At 45.7% G+C, this 14,676-nt stretch overlaps 1 protein-coding gene across 1 annotated transcript in view; it reads left to right on the top strand.

Moving 5' to 3' along the window:
- The first annotated feature begins 112 nt into the window (after positions 1 to 112).
- Positions 113 to 14,676, top strand: part of DYRK4 (dual specificity tyrosine-(Y)-phosphorylation regulated kinase 4) — a 47,427-nt gene continuing 32,863 nt past the window's right edge. The window contains exons 1-3 of the mRNA XM_015411179.1: positions 113 to 144; positions 8,011 to 8,081; positions 10,915 to 11,078. Coding sequence (XP_015266665.1) covers positions 113 to 144; positions 8,011 to 8,081; positions 10,915 to 11,078 — 267 coding nt within the window. The remainder of the gene's footprint in view (positions 145 to 8,010; positions 8,082 to 10,914; positions 11,079 to 14,676) is intronic.

Here is a 14,676-nt window from a genome sequence, read left to right as displayed (position 1 = left end):
CCCCCCGCCTCCGGCTCGATCAGGGTAGGGCAGGAACGGCAGCAGCCGTCGTTGTTGTTCGGTGGGTTGGCGAACGTCAGTGTGTGAATCGAGAGAGCTGCGCACCCGAGCCATGGCTCCAGTGGGCGCCAGCGATCTAAACCGGTGAGTGGTTGACGTTTGTTTGTGAGGGAGAGCGATCGTTAGAACTTTGGGTCATCCGGGCTCTTTTCCGTGTCTCGAGCCTCGGCTTCTGCTGGGGAAGGCCGGCGCGAGCTCGGCACTCCGTGTGGGCATGTGTGTGCTTGATTGGTCCATCTTGCTCTGCCGCTCGAGGCCTGGATTCGAGTCCCTCTCTTGCTTGCTTTCTTCCCCTCCCTCTCCCTGGTGGAATTTGGTAGGTTGCTCGCTGGCCATTATCCGCTCGCGCTGGAGGGAGACACACCGTGGTGCTAAAGAATCTGCTTGTGGGCTAGCAGTGCTCCAGGACTCTCTCCCCCCCTTCCAAGCGAGGCCCGTGGCTTGCTGCCGCTGGGCCTCGCCGGTGTCTCACTCCCCTCCCCCCACAGTGAAGCGAAGCAGGTCGCAGAGCGTTCTTTGAAGTACATGCGCAGGGAATGCTCTTTTAGTTTGGGGGGGGGATTTAAATATCCCCCTGATATTTTTTTAAAGGTTTCAGATTTTTTTTAAAGGTTTCAGATTTTTGTGCACACCTGGGGACTGCCCCAAGTGTGCACAAAATCTCCCTCCCCCCCAGGTGCCCCCGATGCGCAGATTTAGATATCCGCACACAGGGGGCACCTTTCACTATTAGATATATAGATGGCACCTTCAAGACCAACAAAGGTTTATTCAAGGTATGAGCTTTCGTGTGCAAGGCACACTTTTTCAAATACATTGGAATGGTGTGTAAGGTTCAAACTCATAGACAGGGAAATTAACATGTAACATGATGATGTATAAGTCTGAACCTTACACACCATTCCAATGTTTTTGAAAAAGTGTGCCTTGCACATGAAAGCTCATGCCTCCTATAAACCTTTGTTGGTCTTAAAGGTGCCACTGGACTGTAATTTTGTCTTACAGTCATTGACTCAGATCTGGGACAAGTTAGTTCAAAGGCTGAACTCAGCATTGTAGCCAACATGCAGCTGCCACTGAAAAGTGGCAGTCCTGAGTGCATCTCTGTTTCCTTTATTAATGTAGAATAAGGCATAACAGTAGAGATGATGTTACTGTCACTGAAGTAGCGCGGGAAAGCAAAGCACTCATGGGCTATGATCACATAGACTATATAATCCCCTTTCAGTGTACTTTCCAACTGGATTTTACTTTGTGAACTGGCAAAATCCATTTGAAAAGTGCACTGAAATTGGATTATTTAGTGTGTGTGATCACAGCCATGATGTGACATCATCACATCACAGACGTTGAGTTATGGTGCAGAAAAGAAGAGGCAATGTGTGGCTTTTTACTCTTTGCTTTTAGCAGCATTATCATTTCTGGCTGTCCTTGTGGCCATTGAAATCAATGGTATTCATGGCAACTCAGATGCAAACTATGTGTTACATGCCAATGTATGTAATGGGGCCCTGATGACTTAAAAAAAAATCCTGTAAGGAGAACTTAAGGAAGGAGGTTGGTAGGGGAAGAGAGGGGGGTGCCGAAACCTTCCTTTCCCCACTATTTCCCTACTCCAAGTTGCAGTCCTCTATCTGTTTTCCCTCCCCAATGGGTTTCATATTATGTTTGCTGTACTGATCAGAGCCGGACTGGCCCTCTAACTCTCAGGGAAGTTTCCTGGTGGCCTGCTGTCACGGATGGCCAGGAACAAGGTGAACCAAGTGACCCTGCGATGTCAGCAGAGCTGCTGAGCATGCTCAGTTTGGATCCAGTCTGAGGTGGTTATAGGCGTAGACTCCCCTTGGCTCTTTCCATGGCACAAAACCACCCCTTGAGTTCAATCCTCACTGGTTTCAGTAAGAGTTAATCACAAGAGAGAAACAGAAAAAAGCAGAAAGGCACCACCAGTTTCCAGATACGGCAGACCAGATAAGATGAACCCCCACCCTGTTTATGCATTTCGGAAAGTGCTTGACAAGTTTTAGAGTGTATTGTCACTTAGTCAAAGCAAGGGTTGCATCTCCTGCAGGAAGCATTGTTTTCCTTATCCCAAGCCATTTTCCCCATGTTGAAATGGCACCAGGGAGAGTCATTTCCCCATTTTTGCCTCTCCGCATGGAGTATTCTGTGCGTCTGAAGAGGCAAAATCTGGGAAATAGCTCTCCCCTCGATGCTCTTTCAAAATAGGAAAATGACTAGGGGGAAGGATGTAACCCTTTGTCCCTCCCCCTTCTGTGTCTTGCGACTAGGGTGGGTGCTGTCCTGAATGTCACAACTACAGATCTCGTATTTTAAAACAACAACCCCTTTGTTTTTGCGTCCATCCTCTCTTAAGCCTGTGGGCAAGATCCATCTTGTTTTAGGTACAGGTGCTAGCCACTGCAGGTGCTTTTGCAGTAGTGAACAAGCAACAATTGCTTTTACTGAACTTACTCATGAAACTGTGTTTTCCAGTCAACTCAAGCAGAGTCTCAGCTGCCATCTCGGGAGAGCAACCGCGTGGGATCAAACAAAGTTTTCCGTCAGGTACCTGAACCGTGAATTCCTTGGAAAGAAGGTTCCATCAGTGTGGTCTTCCAAGGGCCACCCAGTTACTACAAAATGGTCCCAGTCTCAGCTGGCCTACTGTTTGGGTAGGGTGAGGTGGCCTGGAACAGGTGACTCGTCTTGGAATACCATAAAAGGACAACAAATGATCAATCACTGAGTTGGGTCTGGTTTAGTTATATTTGTACTGCTGGGGAGGAAAATGTTGGATTTCCTGTTTCAGGCATTAAAGTATTCAGAGCTGTCTTGGATGCTGAGGTTGCTATCCTCACTGGATATGCAAGTTTTCGCTTTGTATCCAGTATTTCTGATCCAACCCAGTGCATGGAGCTCTTTTCAAAAACCTAAAATCCTCCCATCAGCTAGTGGTCTGAGAAGGGGAGCAAGTGGACTGAATCTAGACCCCTTTTCCTCTTTTCAAAAAGCCTGTTGAAAGATGGTAGCTTTTAAAAAAGCAGCTTGTCCATGCAGTCTTGGGTTTGGGATCAAGGAGGGGATTGTTGGACTTCTCATCCAGCTAGGGATGAAGGGACACGGCTCCGTACCCGAACCCCCCTACCAGCCTGAAAGAAACACAGATGGACTAAAAAATTATATTACAGAGCATAGGAAAATACGGAGGATCAAAAGGTAGATCCAGCTAGGGATGTGTGTGTGGAAACCTGCACGCACTTTGTATCTAGCTGAATCCTGGTATTGACCAGGATTCAAAGAACTATGCAACCAGTTCCATATGCCCAAGAGGGCTTTGGGACTCCTGTTTCTTGAACAGTAGCCTCCAGTTCATACAGCTGTTCACAAAACAATTCACTGTTTTTGCAACTGAACAGAGTTCAATAGTACTTTGTTTCACTACACAGGAGTTTGCTGATTGGAGGAAAGAAAACAAATTTCATAAGGCATTTGCCAGTCCTTACAGTTACCTAAAAGTAACACCTTTGGATCCAATCCATTATTTCCTTCCCATTTATTTGATTTAAAAAAAATTAAACTCCCTTTTTGGTCACAGTGGACTAAAATAGCTTACCGAGTGACATCAACCTAAAACATACATCTGGGTCAAACATAAATGATCAATGAAAATATATTTAATACACAAACGTTTTGCAGAATAAAGCTCTGCAAATGCACCAGAAACAATACTCGTTGCTCATAGGAGGTTAGGAAGCAGAAGATCAGATCTGTCCACATGTTGAAAGCCCTCCGAAGTGAAACAGTTTCAAACTGAAACCAAAGAAACAGTGCTGGGGAAGGGATTCCACATTCTTGGCACTAGGGCTGAAAGTAAAAAGGTACTGGCTTGTACAAAGTACCAGTAAGGAAGTGGCTTGAAGTGACATTTCCCACCTTCTGTTTTGAACCGTCCCCCTCCTGAGAGAGGCAGTACCAGTAAGAAATTTAAGTTGGTTTCACACCTGCTTGGAGTCACTACTACTGTGAGGGCCCTGTCTTTCTAGCCACATGCCAAACGTCTGAAGGTGGCGGAGTCTGGAGCAAAGTCTCACCACTTTGTGTTGAGGAAGGTGGGCAGACCAGGGCGTTATGGCCACTGGGACTTTTCCTGATGGGCTGAATGGAAAAATGGGAAGAACTCTTTCATCCTCGTAGCTGTGCAGACCTGGGCAAGTGGAGCATTAGCAACCATGAGGAATGCCTGGCTATGAAGGGCAGTGGAAACTTATTTAAAAAACATCATATTTTAATATCTTGCATACTTTATAAAACCAAACCCAGAATAAGAGTCGGCTTTTGTACTCTGCTGTTCTCTATCCTAAGGAGTCTCAAAGTGGTTTACAATCACCTTCCCTTCCTCTCCCCGTCACAGGCACCTTGTGAGTCAGGTGGGGCTGAGAGAGTTCTGAGAGAACTGTGACTGGCCCAAGGCCACCCAGCAGGCTTCATGTGGAGGAGTGGGGAATCAAACTCGGTTCTCTAGATTAGAGTTCACTGCTCTTAACCACTACACCACGCTGGTTCCAAGCAGTTGGTGGTTGTACTAATTTTCCTTTCTTTTTTCCCTTTAGAAATTAAGCAGTTGTGTTAGTGCACTCCCTCACTTGGAATGCCAAGCTAGATCTAATTTAGTTTCAAGTGCCATAAAGCCCCAGCCACAAGATGGTACCCTTCCACAGATAGCCACTAAGAACCTGCAGAACACATCGCAACAGGTAAACTGGCAAAAAAATTATCGCTATGTTTTTGTATTGTATTACTGTAATGTATCATGCACCGTTATCAGCATCAAAAATTTGGTGCGCGTTGACACTTAAGAGCGGCAGAGGAAGGAAGCAGACAATTTTGTCCTTTATCTGTGAATATGGCAGTCAGATGAGTGCCTGCAGTGGATGACCAAACAATGCTGCTAATTCCCATCATTTATAAAGTAAAAAGAAATTTCCCTTGCTATGAATGTAAGATAGCAAGAAGCTTCATGACACAAACATTTATGATAGTGATAGTTTCAGAAGACAGCTGTGTTGGTCTGCGGTAGAACAGTTAGATTCAAGTCCAGTAGTGCCTTAGAAACCAACAAGCTATTCAGGGTATAAGCTTTCAAGAGTCAAGGCTCCAGACAGAGCTTTTTTTCCAGACAGAAGAGAGAGAACAAAACAGGAACCCTTTAAAAACTTAGAGTGGAGTGGGGGGGGGGTTCTCCACACCCTCCTTTCTTGCTGAGATTCAAGGCAAATTACAGGGTGTAGAACAATGCAGTTGAATAACACAAGAGGTCTAATAAGCAATCCAGTACTACTAAGATTATAAAAATTTGAGACAGTCCAAAAAAGTATGATCTACCAAGTGATGCAGCAAATGGAATTATGAAAGTATAAAACAATGCTCATTCATATTCCTGCTCATCCTCTAATGTGATTTATGCCATCATGTTTCAACAATGCTCTTCCACCCTCTACATTGGACAAACAAGCCAGTCCCTTTGACAAAGAATTAATGGACATAAATCTAACATTAAGAACCACAACATTCAAAACCAGAGGGGGACATTTTAACTTTCTAAGACATTCAGTTGCTGACCTAAAAGTAGCAGTTCTCTTTCAAAGGAATTTCAAAGGGAGATTAGAAAGAGAGACTGCTGAATTGCAATGGATAATGAAGTTCAAGACAATGCCAGCTCCTGGACTGAATTGAGACCTAGGTTTCCTGTCTCATTACCAATGCTGATGTCTCTGCACCTACTAACTCTCTGCATATCTCACCTAAATCCAATCATGCCTGCTGTTGTTATTCACCTGCTATTGTAATTTGCCTGCTAATGTCATTCGGCATCTGAAATCACTCCACTTTCCAATAAATAGAATAGATGGACTCCCATTCTAGCTGTATCTGAAGAAGTGAGGAGTTGTTGTTGTTCAGTCGCACAGTCGAGTCCGACTCTTCGCGACCCCATGGAGAAGATCTCGCCAGGCCCTCCTGTCTTCCGCCGTCCTCTGAAGTTTGCTCAATTTCATGTTCATTGTATCTATGACACTGTCTAACCATCTCATCCTTTGCCGCCCCCGTCTTCTTTGACCTTCAGTCTTTCCCAGCATCAGGGTTTTCTCCAGTGAGTGCTCCCTTCTCATTTGGTGGCCAAAGTATTTGAGCTTCAGTTTCATTATCTGGCCTTCCAGGGAACAGTCAGGGTTGATTTCTTTTAGGATTGACTGATTTGATCTTCTTGCAGTCCAAGGGCCTCACAAAAGCTGCTACCCTGCCTTTAGTTAGTCTTTAAGGGACTACTGAACTCTTACTCTTTTCTGCTGCTCCAAGCAGACTAACACGGCTACCCATTTTGATCTAAAGCAATGCTATAAGTTCAGGATGATACCTACAACAAACAGATAATATATGAAGCAGGGATCCTTGGTGTGGAGCCCGTGGTGCCCACAAACATCTTTCCTGATGCCTGCCGATTATTTTTAGAAAATGCTTTTGCTCAGCAGGACTTCTGACTGGCCATCAGTGTTCTTCTTTGCTGTGCATATATTTAAAAAGCCACTTTTTACCCTCACCTCATGACATTTTGTAGTTCTCTTCACCTCCTGAGGCAACCATTTTGTGGTTGGCTCTGCCTCCTGTGGCAACAGCCACCACCCACAAAAAACTTGGGGACCTCTGAACAGTGGCATAGACTACACTCCTGTTCCCTTTTAGGTGATTAAGTTGATAGTTCCTTGATGACTATACCATGAAGAGCCTGACCATGTGTGAGGGGGCTGGGTTGTGTGGCAAATACATGACCTTGAGGAATACAGCCGTTGGCCAGCCTTGCATTAGTTGCATTCCCAAATCCTTTGCAATTGCCTCTTCTATTTTGGAATGGTGGTTTACTAACCAGACCAGACCCAAAACATGGTTGGCAGTCTCAGGGTGAGATTGGAGGTGTGAATGGATTGCAGAAACAGATCTGGGTCTGATCCATACCTGGATGGGAGACAACCCAGGAGCCCCACACATGTGCCATTTTGATTACTGAAGTGAGACAAAGATAATAAATAAACCTAATGAACCCGTTTTATCAAAGCAGAGGTGACCTAGTCTAGCATGTTCCTGTGATTCTTTACTTGGAAGCAATCCCCCATAGAGCTCAGTGGGGCTTTCTTCCAGGCGAGTGTTGCCTCTGTATTTATGGGTGTAGAGACAGACATACTTTGAGTGACACACACACGTGAAGCTGCCTTGTACTAAATCAGATCATGGGTCCATCAAGGTCATTATTGTCTACGCAGACTGGCAATGGCTGTCCCGGATCTCAGGCAGAGGTCTTTCACATCACCTGCTGTCTGGTTCTTTGTAACTGGAGATGCTGGGGATTCAACCAGGGACCTTCTACATGCAAAGCAGATGCTCTGCCATGGAGCCACAGCCCCCATGATCAAACATACAGTCTTTCTTGCATGATTGAATGCAGGGGGAAACTACTTTTGCTTGCTTTCTGTGGAAACCAAATGTGCACACCACTGGTTACTTAGCCGGGAGGGTTTTAAGAATAACAATAAGATGCTAAACAAATGTTTAATCCAGCAAACCTTCAAGAAGCTTCTAATCTCCTTTTTGCCACTGGGTGGCCATAGGGAAGTCTGTATATGTCCTAAGGTGCCACAAGAATTCATGCTTTCAATACTACAGAAAGCAAATGTGGCTATTTCTCTTGTACTGGTTTTTCTTTGCATTTTAGAGTAGGAGGGTGAGACAGGAGATGGGAAAGGAGGTGGGTAAGCTAAAGCGTCTCTCTGTCATCTGGCCTGTATAATCCTCTCTCTCTCTCTCTCTCTCTCTCTCTCTCTCTCTCACTCTCTGTTTTATTTAGCAGGAAAACAGAGCTCAAGGCCAGCCATTTGCTTCAACTTTGCCCGAAAACAGCAGCCGAGTGCTGTCCAGCAAGGCAGAGCTAGAAAAAGCCCAGAGTCTCAAGCTACCTCTGACTGCAGCAGGTACAGTGCAGACGCAGGGAAGTGGGGGGGACGTTGTAGCACACTCCTCTGCTTTTAAAGGCTCTAAGGTAGGAGTGGGGGGGGGGCTGCGTAGCATAATGATGCCAGGGTGGTATGCTGTAAAGCAGGGGATCCTGCCGGTTCAAATTTCTCTACAACCCCTAACTGATTTAATTTATCAGTTATTGCATGAATTTTGTTTATTGTCCTGAGGCCAGCCATACATCTCTTGGATCTTCTCCACACAGGTTATTTGCCCTGGGTTCAGTGCTGCTGAGAAGCAGGGTTCCCCCCACCCCCCAGCATTGTGGGGGCATTTGCAGCAAAGTTTTGGGAAAGGTTGCAGTAAAGACAGTCAGTGCGGTGTAACGGTTAGGAGCGTGGACTCTAATCTGGGATAACCAGGTTTGATTCCCCACTCCTCTACGTGCAGCTGCTGGTGTGACACTTGAGGACACTCTAGCTCTGACTTTGATAGCCACACAGATGCTTTTTGGACCTAATTTGAAGATGTTCTAATTCAGCAACTGTGCATTTGGCACCAGACACATGACTTTCATTTTTAGAGGCCTCACAAACATCTTTGTCTTGTGTCTATAGATCTTGCTGTTTAACCTTCCTTTTCTTGGTCCAGTATTCACTTAGTGGTTATCTTATTGTAATATGTACCTCATATGTACTGTTACGTGTACCTCAATATTCTTTGACCTCTGAAGAAGGCCCCAATAGGGCAGAAACGCGTCAGGTCATGTGTATTGGCCCTTGTGTTCAGGCCACTAATACTTTTTAATGAAGCTTTCATTGGGCCCTTATATGTTTTTAACTGTCTTTCTAATAAATACATGTATGTTTGTATATTACAAGTTTTAACTAGGTTTTTAATATTGGCCCTTTATCAAGACTTCTTTCTTACCCTTGTGGTTCTTGATTCCAGTTTTTGGGTCGAGTTTGTTTTCCCCTCCCTGTGTCTTAGTGACCCTGGGTCAGTCACAAGTTCTTTCAGAGCTGGTCTCTCAAGAGCAGTCCTCAAAAGAGCTCTCTCAGCCCCACCTACCTCACAGGGTTTCTGTTGTGGAAAGAGGAAGGGAAAGGAGATTGTTAGCCGCTCTGAGTGAAGGTTGGGTTGTTGTTGTTGTTGTTGTTGTTATTATTATTATTATTCCTCCTCCTCCTCCTCCTCCTCCTCTTCCTCCTTATGGTTGTTGTGTGGGCAGGAAAGTTCCGATTTTCCTAGTCCCACCCCATTTTCCCTGCCCCTTAGCAACACTCCCTCTCTCCACGTGGGCTTTTCTTTTGGCGTAAATAGCCACTGAATAACATTATAACAAAGTACAAAAAAATTAGAGTCCAGTGGCACCTTTAAGACCAACAAAGGTTTATTCAAGGTATGAGAAAATATGATGTGGCTTTGTCTAGGTTTTAATGCACACTTCATCAAATATTTGATATTGTAACAAAGTTATATGCCAGTTTGGTGTAGTGGTTAAGTGCGTGGACTCTAATCTGGGAGAACCGGGTTTGATTCCCCACTCCTCCCCTTGCACCTGGCTGGATGACCTTGGGCAAGCCGTAGTTCTGATAAGAGCTGTTCTTGAAAAAAGAGAGCAGTTTCTGTCAAGAGCTCTCTCAGCCCCACCTACCTCACAGGGTGTCTGTTGTGGGGAGGGGAAGGGAAAGGAGTTTGTAAGCCGCTCTGAGACTCCTTTGGGTAGTGAACGGCGGGGTCTAAATCCAATCTCCTCCTCCTCCTCTTCTTCTTCTTCTTCTTCTTCTTCTTCTTCTTCTTCTTCTTCTTCTTCTTCTTCTTCTTCTTCTTCTCTTATACCTCTGCTGTGAGGCTTAGTTTTTTAAAAAATGACATCTGAAAATTCAGGGTACCTGAGACATGTATTGTTATGGTGGTGGAAAGTGCCACTAAGTCACAGCTGCCTGATAGCAACCCTGTTTGGTTTTCAAAGGGGCTGTGGTGGCTCAAGTGGTTAAGATGCTGAACTGCAGACCGGAAGGTTGGTAGTTCAGCAGTTCGAGACCCGAGTGTGCCGCCTGACGGAGTGAGCTCCCATCTCTAGTTCCAGCTCCTGCCAACCTAGCAGTTCGGAAGCAAGAAATTGCAAGTAGATAAATAGGTACCGCTTCGGTGGGAAGGTAACAGCGTTCCGTGCACCTCGGCGTCTAGTCATGCCGGCCACATGACCACGGAAACATCTTCGGATAGTGCTGGCTCTTCGGCTTGGAAACTGAGATGAGCACCGCATCCCTAGAGTCGGATTCGACTGGCTTTCGAACAAGGGAAACCTTTACCTAGGGTTTTCAAGGCAAGAGATGTTCAGTGGTGGTTTGCCATTGTCTGCCTCTGTGTAGCAGCCCTGAATTTCCTCTGTGGTCTCCCATCCAATAGCTAACTAGGGCCAACCCTGCTTAGCTTCTGTGATCTGATGAGTCTGAGCTGGAATGGGTCATCCAGGGCATGGCGCATATTGTTATAGTGATGTTCAACTGCTGATTTAAAAAAACACCCTGGAAAAGTCTTGGTGGCATGGGGTGAATGGCTGCTGCCAGGGCCCTATAGCAGGGAAACTGCAAGGAAACCTGCCTTATGGAAGCTCCATTGCCACTGTGATGTATCAGCAACAGCAGCCTGAGTCCCCCTATGGAAAACCTGTAGCCTCCTTTCTATCCCAGTGGGATAACATTGGCCTGTTTGACACTTTCAAGAGGTAACATAAGCCTTCCAAGTGTGACGGAGGGGTGGTGTTACTTCCTGTATTCAGATTGATTCATGTTGCTAACAGCCAATCATGTTAACATTCAATCGCCGTCTTCTTTAAACCAGAAGCCTTGAAGCATTTTAAAAACCAGCTAACTCTGTATGAGCAACGAGAAATCAAAGAATACAGAGAGCTGTGGTATCTTGGGCTGGGAGCTAAAAAGATTGAAGGATACACTGACACAGAGAACAACAATTCCTATGACGATGATCACGGCTCTTACAAAAAAGTAAGTGTCAACAACTGTAGTTTGTTTGTTTGTTGTTGTTTGTATTGCCTTCCAAGCACAGTGGATGGAGCATCCTCTGCCTTCATCTCACAAGGTACAATTTCTGTTGTTGATAATATATTGAAGATTTCCAAAGAGAAGTTGTATGTAATAATTCCCTCCTAGCCCCCTGTAGTTAAGCCCATTTTTCCTTACTCCTGCAACAGCCAGGGGTCAGCAAGAGAGGCTGGGTGGGGTTTGCTAAGGATCCAACATTGGCTTCTCTTATGTTCTTATTAACACATGGAATTCACTACCACAGGAGGTGGCAGCGGCTACAAGCATGGACAGCTTCAAGAGGGTATTAGATAAGCATATGGAGCAGAGGTCCATCAGTGGCTATTAGCCATAAGGTATAGATAGGGACTCTGGGGCAAGGGATGTTCTTTATTCTTGGTGCTTGGGGGGGGGACAGTGGGAGGGCTTCTAGTGTCCTGGCCCCACTGCTGGACCTCCTGATGGCACCAGGTATTTTTGGCCACTGTGTGACACAGAGTGTTGGACTGGATGGGCCATTGGCCTGATCCAACATTGGCTTCTCTTATGTTCCCCTGTGGAATTCCTTTGCTGCCACCCCCTGCCCTTAAGAGCATTGGTGTGCCCCTTGGGTATCGTCCCCCCCCCATTTACTCTGCTCAAATGCCAGTTTAGCTTTGGGGGAACACCAAATCAGGAGAAATTGGTAACTCAGAGAGCAATCTGACTGTGGGTAGGAAAATGAATGCAGTCTTATTTAATTAAAAAGGCAAAAACTTTATTCTCTGCTAAAAGATCAACACACCTTGCAAGCTACAAAGAAGGTGTACTATCTTGGCCTGGTTTTGTCTTGGCCACAGTTCCCTCTAAGCTGCACTAGAGGGCACTGGTGCACAAAATTTTAGCTGGTATCTCAGGGATTTTAGGTCCAGCTCACAAGTAAACACTAAGGCATTTCCCCCCTCCATTAGAAACAATGAAGGATGGGGCAACTCCTTCTGGGGTCCATAGAATTTGACCCCCTGGTCCATTCTTTTTGAAACTTGGGGGAGGGTTTGAGGAGCGGCACCAGCAGCTATGCTGCAAATTATGTGTCTCTACCTCAAAAAAAAATCCCTTCAAGCCCCCGATACCTCCGTATCAGTTCTCCATTTTAGCGTATGGGGCCCCATTGACTATAATGATCCCCATAAGCATTAATGGAGCCACAAAAATAGATATTTTTTTTGCACACCCCTGTTATGTTTTTCAGTATGATTTATAAGATGCCTTGAGTCACAGGAAAAGTAGGATATAAATATTTGAGTAAATAAGGAGATTGGGCAAGTTGATACTTGGAAACTATTTAAAACTACGATCCTAGAAGCTATATATATATATATATTCCGCAGGTTAGGAAAGGCACAAACAGGTATAGGAAAAAGCCTGCATGGTTAACAAACAAAGTAAGGGAAGCTGTAAAAGGAAAACGGAAAAAAGGAATCCTTTAAGCAGTAGAAAGCTAGTCACAGTGAGGCTGATAAAACGGAACACAGGCTATGGCAAATAAAATGCAAGTCTGTGGTCAGGCAGGCAAAAAGGGAATATGAGGAGCATATAGCAAAAAATGTAAAGACCAACAATAAAACTTTCTTCAAATACATTAGAAGCAGGAAACCAGCCAGAACTCAAATGTGAACTTGTGGATCTCCTGACAAAAATATGTAATCTTTCCTTAAAATCTGCCTCCATTCCTGAGGACTGGAAGGTAGCTAATGTCACTCCCATCTTAAAAAGGGGTTCCAGACCAGTCAGTCTGACGTCGATACCGGGTAAATTGGTGGAAACCATTATTAAGGAAAGAATTAGTAGGCACATAGATGAACAAAACCTATTGAGGCAGACTCAGCACGGTTTCTGTAAGGGAAGATCTTGTCTCACTAACCTGTTAGTGTTCTTTGAGGGGGTGAACAAACATGTGGACAAGGGGGATCCAATAGATATTATTTACCTTGACTTCCAGAAAGCTTTTGATAAAGTTCCTCATCAAAGGCTCCTAAGTAAGCTCAAAAATTATGGGATAGAAGGAGAAGTCCTTTTATGGATCAAAAACTGGCTAGTTCATAGAAAACAGAGAGTGAGTGTAGGTGGGCAATTTTCTCAGTGGAGGGTGGTAAGCAGTGGGGTACCGCAGGGATCAGTACTTGGTCCACTGCTTTTTAACTTGTTCATTAATGATTTGGAGATGGGAGTAAGCAGTGAAGTGGCTAAATTTGCGGATGATACAAAGTTGTTCGGGGTGGTGAAAACCAGTGAGGATTGTGAGGCACTCCAAGGGGATCTGTCAAGGATGGGCGAGTGGGCGTCAACATGGCAAATGGGGTTCAATGTGGCCAAGTGCAAGGTGATGCACATTGGAGCTAAAAATCCTAAATATAAATACACATTGATGGGGTCTGAACTGGCAGAGACTGATCAAGAGAGAGATCTTGGAGTTGTAGTGGATAACTCACTGAAAATGTTGAGACAGTGTGTGACTGCAATAAAGAAGGCCAATGCTATGCTGGGGATTATTAGGAAGGGTATTGTAAACAGATCAGCCAATATCATAATGCCCCTATATAAATCAATGGTGAGACCTCATTTGGAATACTGTGTGCAGTTCTGGTCACCACACCTTAAAAAGGATATTATAGCTTTGGAAAAAGTGCAGAAAAGGGCAACTCGAATGATAAAAGGGTTGGAACACTTTCCCTATGAGGAAAGGTTAAGGCGCTTAGGGCTCTTTAGCTTGGAGAAAAGACGACTGAGGGGTGACATGATTGAGGTTTACAAGACTATGCATGGGAAAGAGCAGGTAGAGAGCACTCCATGAAATTGCTGAGCGGTCGGGTTAGAACGGATAAAAGGAAGTACCAGAACTCCTCTCTCTTTGACTGCAGCCCCACAATCGTGATGGCTGGCGAAAGCAAAGACATCAGGATGGGAACCGGTTCCAAACCTAAGTTCCCGATCCCACTACCTGACAAAAAAGAAGAGAAGCTGGTTGACCCCAAACCCAAGAAACACACAGTCTGTTGGAAGGAAGCGGCCAGATCGAAACTGAGAGAAACCTATGGGATGACCCAGCCTGGCTCCTGAGCACTCCCAGACTCCAAGGGGTGAAAGCTCGTCTTTGTCCTGAACTAAATAAAGGTATGCTTAGCTGAAATCACTCTCTGTCTGCATACTTTTCACTGGCGACGAAGGTGGGATCCACGACCCCATGAACAAAGACCCGGACGCCAACACGAGCACCGCACCGAGCACCGACGCCGAGACCTCCGGGCACCGCGCCGCTTCGCATCCCAGCTCTCCGGCAACCGCTCATCGCCCCGCTCCCGGCTCCGCTCCACACCCTGCTGACCCCGAGAGCAGCAGCGCCCTTCTCAACGCTCCAGTCGCCGCCGCCATCCCAGGGGACACCCAACCACGTGGCGGCAGCACAATGGCGACCCCTCCGAGCAACATCTCCGCTTTTGATATCGGCCGCCCCACCGAATGAGAGGCCTGGCTCGAGATCCTGACGAGCTACTTCAACTGCCACAAAATTATGGACGACGGA

Source organism: Gekko japonicus, unplaced genomic scaffold (genome assembly GCF_001447785.1).
Source record: "Gekko japonicus isolate JY-2015 unplaced genomic scaffold, Gekko_japonicus_V1.1 scaffold944, whole genome shotgun sequence".
Lineage (NCBI taxonomy): Eukaryota > Metazoa > Chordata > Lepidosauria > Squamata > Gekkonidae > Gekko > Gekko japonicus.
The sequence above is the reverse complement of the archived record's forward strand: the minus strand, read 5'-3'. Positions and strand labels throughout refer to the sequence as shown.